Genomic DNA, 9,939 nt, shown 5'->3' with positions numbered 1-9,939 from the left:
CAACTCCATGACTGTTCTTGAATGGCCCAGCCAGAGCCCTGACTTCGACCAAATTGAGCATCTCTAGAGAGACCTAAATATGGCTGAAAAATAATAAATAAAGCTTAAATGGTTTTAGCAAATGGCTGCAAAATAACAGAGTGAAAAATTTAAGGACGCCTGAATACGTTCCGAATTACTATAGTTGTTGTGTTACCATAGCAACTCTAGAATTACCACAACAGATTAAATCACAGTACTTAACTATAGTATGGTTCATAAACACTACAGTATTTACTATAAATCACGATCATATTTTTCCTGCTATGGCGCAGAGATGTTTCTGAATATATAATATTTTTTATACAATATACAGGGTGGGCCGTTTATATGGATACACCTTAATAAAATGGGAATAGTCGGTGATATTAACGTCCTGTTTGTGGCACATTAGTATATGTGAGGGGCTCATGAAAGAACAACGTTACGTTTAAAACCAAGCACACAGTTGTTTTTCTTGAGAAATTCCCAATAAGTTTATCAAGGTGTATCCGTATAAGTGAAGTTTCATAAACTAATTTCGAGAGGAGCACGTGATATGATTGAGCACGTCTGGCCAGTCATCTGTAATCAGTAATAATCCAATCAGAGTGATCCTAGTTTACTATAAATGGATCATTTTCTCCCTACTGCTCTATCTTCATTTGGAAGAATCCCCCCTTCCACCCCATCTCCTCCTTTTTTCTCCCTTTTCTAAAGGGGGAGCTCTCGAGACCTACCTGATCTCGGATCTCCTGATATGCTTATCGACCGGGCGGGGGCCCTGGGCTCAAATATCTCCGAGCTCAGGGTTCTCTCCCGGGACAGCATGCCAAACCTGCTTTAAACACCAAGCATATCTAAGAGGGAACTCTTGAAATGGCCCACCCTGTATTGTTTCAAACTAACTGAAAGAAATTTCTTTTTCAATTCAGGTCAGTCTATCCGCATTTATCAACTGAAAACCCCAGTGACTCACAAATATATATCTCTATATAAACTATTAATCGGCGTAAGTATTTTTCAGTATTACAGTAAGTTAGTTCTCCATTCTGAACACAGCCAGTGACTGTAAACCTGTCACAGTTCATTTGTAGTACTAAAATAATCTGTTAGTAATGCAAATACATCATTCTGAATACATATAAACCCGTGTGTACATATACACACTGTACATACATCATAGAGAACCTACTATATTGATGACTTTAGCCTCATTATTAATAATAAAGTGCTCTGTGTCATTACGCCTCCAGGCCCTTTCACAACAATAATGAGGAAGTTTAAATTATTAAAGGGGCAGTTCACACAAAAATTAAACTCTATCATTTACACATCCTTGTTTCAAAGCGTTTATGAGTGTTTTCTTCTGTTAAATACAGAAGAAGATATTTTGAAGAATGTTGACCATATTGTTTTTTCTTCTATGGTTTTCAGCGCTCTTCAAAATGTCTACTTTTGTGTTCGACAGCAAAAAAGGAAGCTATTAAAGGTTTATAAACACTTGATTGTGAGTAAATAGTGAGTATAATTTCAATTTTTGGGTGAACTATCCCTTTAAATGAATGATGTTATTGGAAGTCATCCATTTATTTATTTATTTTACATTTAAAGTGGCAGGTGACCAAACTAGCATGTGCCTCTAATAAATAGAAATGTATTGCCTAGTGGTGTTGCTGGAGATGAAGTTATAGTGATTCATATCAGTTGTGTAGGGCAGTGTTTCCCAACCCTGTTCCTGAAGGCACACCAACAGTCCACATTTTCAACCTCTCCCTAATCAAACACACCTGAATCAACTTATCATAACATCAGAAGAGACTCTAAAACCTGAAGTTAATGGGTCAGAAAAGGGAGACATCCAAAATATGTACTGTTGGTGTGCCTCCAGGAACAGGGTTGGGAAACACTGGTGTAGGGGCCTTTAAAACAGAGCTGATGGACGGATGGATAAAGGTCTATAGGTTACTGAAGAGTTCATTTTTCTTGCTCCAGTCCATAGGGGGCGCTCTCTTATTACAGCGCTTCTGGTGCGCTCGCTCTTTCACCTGCTGGAGAGACAGACTGAGTTCCGGGATTGCATCCATGATGGACGCCTCCACGGCCTGAGAGAAAACACAAAATAAGCAACGCAAAATTAGCAAATTAGCAATGCGCTGCGGAAAAAATGTCTTGTTACTAGTCCACATGTCTAAACCTTCTAAAATCAAGAAGCATTTTCTAGACAAGTAAAGAAAAATAATAATAATATTGTCTTGTTTTCAGAAATGTCCAAATTCAGTGAGCTTTTCCTTCTTGAAACAAGCAAAACAGCCAGTGGAGTTAGCAAAATAAACGCATTTCAAAGGAAAAACAATCTACTTATGATTTCTACATGGTGTGTTAGTTGCAGTGCACTTCGCAACAAGCTACTGTATTGTAAACAAGCTAACACTAGCTAGATAAGTAATATTTTAATCACTAATATGGCAGATTCATGGAAAATTACATCAGTAATTAGCATTTTTGCTGCAACTACACTCACTGGCCACTTTATTAGGTACACCTTACTAGTACCGGGTTGGACCCCCTTTTTGCCTTCAGAACTGCCTTAATCCTGTGGCAGAGATTCAACAAGGTACTGGAAATATTCCTCAGAGATTTTGCTCCATATTGACATGATAGCATCACGCTGTTGCTGCAGATTTGTCTGCTGCATATTCATGATGCCAATCTCCCGTTCCACCACATCCCAAAGGTGCTCTATTGGGTTGAGCTCTGGTGACTGTGGAGGCCATTTGAGTACAGTGAACTCATTGTCATGTTCAAGAAACCAGTCTGAGATGATTCACGCTTTATGACATGGTGCGTTATCCTGCTGGAAGTATCCGATGGAGAAGATGGAGACACTGTGGTCATAAAGGGATGGACATGGTCAGCAACAATACTCAGGTAGGCTGTGGCGTTGACATGATGATCAAGTACTAATGGACCCAAAGTGTGCCAAGAAAATCTCCCCCACACCATTACACCACCACCACCAACCTGAACTGTTGATACAAGGCAGGATGGATCCATGCTTACATGCTGTTGACGCCAAATTCTGAGCCGAGCATCCGAATGTGGCAGCAGAAATGGAGACTCATCAGACCAGGCAACGTTTCTCCAATCTTCTATTGTCCAGTTTTGGTGAGCCTGTGTGAATTGTAGCCTCAGTTTCCTGTTCTTAGCTGACAGGAGTGGCACCCGGTGTGGTCTTCTGCTGCTGTAGCCCATCCGCCTCAAAGTTGGACGTGTTGTGTGTTCAGATATCCTCCTCTGCATACTTCAGTTGTAACGAGTGCTTATTTGAGTTACTGTTGCCTTTTATCAGCTGGAACCAGTCTGGCCATTCTCCTCTGATTAGAAATTTGCATTAATAAGCAGTTGGACAGGTGTACCAAATAAAGTGGCCGGTAAATTTATGAATGAATCTGCATCAACTACATTAAAGAGAATCACTTTATTTAACGTGAATAAAATACCGAACTTACTGGAGTTATACTTTAGTTTAGCTGCAGTCACACACCTGACTTGTGTGTAGAGTAGGTGAACTGGGAAAGCAGGCGGTGGGCTAAACCATTGTGAGAAAGGGCAGGGGGGGAACTCACCTTTTTCCAAATGCATTTTTTGCGTTTGTTTTTTTTCCCTCCCTACACAATTATTTTAGGTATACATACATATATTTTTCAGAATAGAGTTTTATTTAAATATTTATTTGGGGAAGACATCCTTCGCATAGGGGGGTACAAGAATGTACAAGAAGCACTGCAATAAATTCCTTTTTTCAGCACCATGTCTTTAAAGTATGGACATTTATTTTACCCCAGTATTTGCACCGGAGTTCCTGCGCTAGCCTGCTGCTACTCACGCCACTAGTGTTTACACCGTATTTCATCTCATTTCACGCTTGAACAGCTAAATGAATGCTTAAACGATCTATTAAACTTATTTTTAATTTAATTTAATTAAAACTTTGATGCTGTAAAAGGAAACTTATGAAATTAAAATAGTCACATTAGGCGTTCATCAGAAGCTGGCTGTAGTAACACTGGCTGTGCATATAGTCCACTGAGTAACAAATGAGTGATCTGCTAGAGCACGGTGATTTTTGATTGGCTCATTTGCATATTATCAACATCATTGGCCGGCCTCACCTCAGGGGGTGGAGTCTCAGTGGGCGGAGTCGTGAGGGAGGTGTTGGAAGAGGCGCTGGATGGAGACGGACTCACTGATAACTTTGACTCCTTCAGCTCCACGTCTCTGTTTCCATTGACCTGAAGAACAGACTGATTTCAGTAAAGACTACAGGTAAATATAATAATGGTGATGTACAACTTATAACGAGATTAATAACAGTTTATTATGTTACAGTACACTTAAATCATGTAAAAGCTAGTACTTTGAATAAAATGAACTTCATGTAAAGAAACTACAAGTATTTAAATCGGTTTTGTGTGTGTGTAAATGTAGCTGTCTTTTTATTAAATGTAACAAGTTAATAAGCAGGTTTCAACTAACATTTAATGTAATATTATTAGTCAGTTTAACAGTTCAGATGACTCGAAAAGCTCATTTGATTGAACTCAAAAATGAAGGCAGGATTTTTAATTTTCACGGTTTACATGTAAAGATATCTACGACCAGATTCAACTCGTTTGGACTATCAGAAAGTATAATGCATGTAAAACAAGGTTATTTTAGTGGGTTCCACACGATTAATTTGTGTTGGGACAACAAGAAGGAATTAAGTTAACTTCAATCCACTTCAATTTGCCAAAACTATGTTGTCCCCACAAAAAAAAACCCTTAAGAATTGTGTTGTTTCAGCTCATTTTAAATAAGTAGTTTGAACAAACAGCAAGGGCCACACGGTGGCTCAGTGGTTATCACCGTGGCCTCACAGCAAGAAGGTCGCTGGTTCAAGTCTTAAATTCAAGTTGGCATTTCTGTGTCAAGTTTGCATGTTCTCTCCGTCTTGGCGTGGGTTTCCTCCGGGTGCTCCGGTTTCCCGCACAAGTCCAAACACATGCGCTATAGGGGAATTGATGAACTAAACTGTCAGTGTATGAGTGTGAATGAGTGTGGATGGGTGTTTCCCAGTACTGGGTTGCAGCTGGAATGGCATCCACTGCATAAAACATACGCTGGAATAGTTGACAGAAGGAAAATGAATGAATGCAATCACGAGAAAGGCTGGAAATAGCTGGAAACCAGCCTGGAAATGGCCAAAACCCCTCTAAAACCAGGCTGGTCAACCAGGTAAAACCAGCTAACCAGCCTAGGCTGGTTTTAAGCAGTTTTTTTCAGCAGGGAAGTGCTAATAAACAGTTCTTAATAATAGACAGCTAATAAGGATTAGGGATGCAGAATAAGATCATACTTTATAAGTGCTAATAAACAGTTCAAATCTTAATACTAAACAATGTAAAGCTAATAGTTAATAGCATGAACTGTAAGCTAACCTAAAGTGCTATCGAACACTCTTAAGTCATCTTGACGTAAACACAATCAGTAAGGCTCAGTGTCCTAGGAGGAGCACTAGGGGTCAGCCTTGAGTCTATGAGGAACAGTGTGTGTGTTTCCATCATTAGCTGAACAAGTGGGCAGCGTCTGACAGCACATCAGCACTTCAACCATTGGGAAACTTTCCCACAATCCTTTGCACACAACAAACACGCTCTTCTGGAGACACGCAGACTCTAAACTTAACAATTCCAGCAGGACGTGGGCGACATGAAGAAAAGCGACACCGCATGTCCACTCATCAGCACTAACATGGACAGTTTGGAAACTCGGGGGTAAATATGGAGTTATATTTGTGCCTTATTTTCTTTAAAAAACAGTGTATTTGTGTGTGTGTTTATGTGGCAGTGTGTCATGCATTAGTGTCATTGTGTCAAACTGAGAAACTGCGCCTCACACACTGCAAAAAAAAGCTTTACTTCAGTTTTTGTCTTGTTTCTAGTCCAAATATCTAAAGATATATAAATATTGTATTGTTTCCATCAATAATGAGTCAAATTATATGCTTTTTTCCTTAAAACAAGCTAAATAATTGTGTTTTCGCTTAAAAAAATATGATTATATTGGGGCGGCATGGTGGCTCAGTGGTTAGCACTGTCACCTCACGGCAAGAAGGTCATCGGTTTGAGTCCCGGTTGAGCCAGTTGGCATTTCTGTGTGGAGTTTGCATGTTCTCCATGTGTTGCTGCTGGAAGAGCATCCACTGCATAAAACATATGCTGGAATAGTTGGCGGTTCATTCCACTGTGGCGACCCCTGATAAATAAGGGACTAAGCTGAAGGAAAATGAATGAATAAGATTACTTTCTTACCCTATTGGCAGACCATTTTGATTTATTTTGACTTATTATTTCTGAAAACAATGAAATGCTTATTTGAATTAATAATCGATTCATAAAGACATCAATAAACTAAAACAAAAAAAGTCAGGAGAACGGGAAAATAACATTTAGATATGTCGAGATAATGAGAAAATTAAGTTTCTGTAAAACAGAGAAAATCATTTTAATGCATGTCCTCTTTAGGACTTCTGTAGGAAAGAGAACGTTGGGATTTCTTAATATTGATAATGTAGGAATACAGCGTAATGAAATAAACTGACTATTAAAGATTATTGTCTATACATTCATTATTACAATTTACAATTCAATGACTTTTACTTAAAGGGTATGCAATAATTATAATCAATCAAAATGTTCAACCCTACAACACAAAAGCAGATTATTTTGGTCTTATTTTAGTTTATTTTAAACTCTTATCTGTTTGTTTTGAATGGGTGTCTGAAATAACCTGAATTAACATGTTAAGAACCTGCGCTATGCACCTGGTTTCAGGCGGCCGCTGTGATTGTATGCTATACCAAAGGTGGTGACCCGGCGGTGTTACAGACTTTACCAAAAAGCTGAGGACTGTTAGGAGGTGATGGGTGAAATTACGGGAGTTTTCCAGGAGAAATAACAAAGTAAAATACGGGAGACTCCCAGGAAAAAGGTGTTGGCTGGTGTGTGTATATACAGTTGAAGTCAAAATTATTAGCCCCCCTTGTTTATTTTTTCCCCCAATTTCTGTTTAACGGAGAGATTTTTTTTCAACACATTTCTAATCATAATAGTTTTAATAACTCATCTCTAATAACTGATTTATTTTCTCTTTGCCATGATGACAGTAAATAATATTTGACTAGATATTCTTCAAGACACTTCTATACAGCTTAAAGTGACATTTAAAGGCTTAACTAGGGTAATTAGGTTAACTAGGCAGGTTAGGGTAATTAGGCAAGTTATTGTGTAACGATGGTTTGTTCTGTAGACTATTGAAATGAAATAATGTTTAAAGGGGCTAATAATTTTGACATTAAAATGGCTTTAAAAAAATTCAAAACTGCTTTTATTCTAGCCAAAATAAAACAATTAAGACTTTCTCCAGAAGAAAAAATATTATCAGACATACTGTGAAAATTTCCTGAATCTGTTCAACATCATTTGGGAAATATTGAAAAAAGAAAAAATTTAAAGGAGGGCGAATAATTCTGACTTCAACACTTCAACTGTATATATATATATATATAATTTTTTTATTACAGCCAAACTAAAATAAATTTTCTCCAGAAGAAAAATAAAAGAGGAAATACTGTGATAAAATAAATAATAAATATATCAAATTAAAATAAAATAAAGAAGTATAAATTAATAAAAGTTAAACAGCACTTTAAACATTTTTAAAAGAATTAATTTAGCAGAGTCAAAGCTAAGAGCTTCAATTTACCTCAAATTATGTAGCTTATTCTACCTGATATTTCACATCTAAAAACAATAACCTTGCTGCACTGTGAAACATTAATACTAAAATAACAGCATTGTTCAGTAAATGACTGCATTCAATAATATTAATCACAGTAAAGCAAATTGTCCACCTACTAATACAGCATTTCACGTTTTGACTGAATTACTGCATTTATGAAGAGGTTTAGAGCGGTTCATGTGCTGTGACTCGTTTTATTTATATGGAAATTAGCGTGATGATAATGACACAATCATCCTTCATTATTTCATATACGGTGTTATAATTATCCTAATTTGAGCTCGTTTGTCTCCGTATTTCGAGCTCAAAGGTGGTTTAATCCTAAAATGTCAAATCTGTCGTCATTTAGTCGCAGTTTCAAAGCCTGTATGACACACACACACACACACACACACACACACACACACACACACACACACACATGGAATTAAATAAATAAACAAAATAAACAAGCATAAACTAGGCTCAGTGGTTAGCACTATCGCCTCACAGCAAGAAGGTCGCTGGTTCGAGTCCTGACTGGGCCAGTTGGCATTTCTGTGTGAGGTTTGCATGTTTGGACTGTGGGGGAAACCAGAGCACCCGGAGGAAACCCACGCCAACACTGGGAGAACATGCAAACTCCACACTGAAATGCCAACTGACTTAGCCGGGACTCGAACCAGTGACCTTCTTGCTGTGAGGTGTCAGCCCAACCCACTGCACCACTGCGCCGCCTTCATTATAATTATGATTCAGATTTCTAGCAAAAACTGTCCCCAGATTCTGCCTGGCACTAGTAATTAGACATTAATTACGTTGTTTGAAGTCACTCACACAACACTGATCATCTCAACTGGAGAAGGAAGTGCAAAAACAAAACCACTGTCTGATTTTCTCTCACCTTGTCGTCCATGTCTCCGTTGAGCAGCGGTTCAGGCAGCGCTCCTGCAGACACACACACAGAAGAGCTCAGTTCAGTCACACACACACTCTGACATCCTTCAGGAAACGCACTTTCTTCAACGCTGATCCTGGAAGACTGAAGCAGCAGACGGCGGACAGCAGATGTCGAGTCTCTGTTACACACAGTGTACCGCAGGAATGTGCTTCATTAATTATTGAGAGCACAATCATCACTGTGATGAGAGATCACTAGTTTGAGGCTAATATACAGGCAACCAAATATAGTGGCCTTCATGGTGGAGCATGCATTACCAACACTTTTAGGGGTGACACAATTAGCAAAAATGGGGTAACACTTTAAAATAATGGTCCATTAGTTCATGAGTTTACTAACAAGAGCAAACTGTTAGTAAGACATTCATTATGCTATATTCTTTTCCTTTGTTGACGTTAGTTAAAGGGCACCTGTGACTGGAGATTTGCTCTAACTGGTTCATTTGAATCAGTGGATCGTTATTTGGTGACTCAGTCTGACTGGATGATTTGAATCAGTGAATCGTTAACTGGAGACTCACTTTGACCTGATCAATTGAATCAGTAAATCATTAACTAGCGACTCGCTCTGACTGGATCATTTGAATCAGTGAATCGTTAATTAGAGACTCAATCTGACTGGATGATTTGTCTCAGTGAATCGTTAACTGGAGACTCGCTCTAACTGGTTCATTTGAATCAGTGAATCGTTATTTGATGACTCAGTCTGACTGGATGATTTGAATCAGTGAATCGTTAACTGGAGACTCGCTCTGACTGGATGATTTGAATCCGTGAATTGTTAACTGGAGACTCGCTCTGACTTTATCATTTGAATCAGTGAATCGTTAACTGGAGACTCACTCTGACTGGATTATTTGAATCAGTGAATCGTTAACTGGAGACTCGCTCTGACTTTATCATTTGAATCAGTGAATCGTTAACTGGAGACTCGCTCTGACTTTATCATTTGAATCAGTGAATCGTTAACTGGAGACTCGCTCTGACTTTATCATTTGAATCAGTGAATCGTTCATTGGAGACTCGCTCTGACTGGATGATTTGAATCAGTGAATCGTTAACTGGAGACTCACTCTGACTGGATTATTTGAATCAGTGAATCGTTAACTGGAGACTCGCTCTGACTTTATCATTTGA

General features: G+C 38.5%; 1 protein-coding gene across 1 annotated transcript in view; it reads right to left on the bottom strand.

The window, feature by feature from the left end:
- Positions 1-1,352: 1,352 nt before the first annotated feature.
- nherf1b (NHERF family PDZ scaffold protein 1b) overlaps positions 1,353-9,939 on the bottom strand; it is a 47,721-nt gene continuing 39,134 nt past the window's right edge. Inside the window, exons 4-6 of the mRNA XM_056454364.1 lie at positions 8,747-8,790; positions 4,194-4,313; positions 1,353-2,123 (exon numbers count right to left, since the gene is read on the bottom strand). Of these exons, the coding sequence (XP_056310339.1) occupies positions 1,977-2,123; positions 4,194-4,313; positions 8,747-8,790 (311 nt within the window). The 3' untranslated portion in view covers positions 1,353-1,976. The remainder of the gene's footprint in view (positions 2,124-4,193; positions 4,314-8,746; positions 8,791-9,939) is intronic.

The sequence above is a fragment of the Danio aesculapii genome, chromosome 3 (genome assembly GCF_903798145.1).
Source record: "Danio aesculapii chromosome 3, fDanAes4.1, whole genome shotgun sequence".
Taxonomy (NCBI): Eukaryota; Metazoa; Chordata; class Actinopteri; order Cypriniformes; family Danionidae; genus Danio; species Danio aesculapii.
This window is presented reverse-complemented; position numbering and strand designations above follow the sequence as displayed.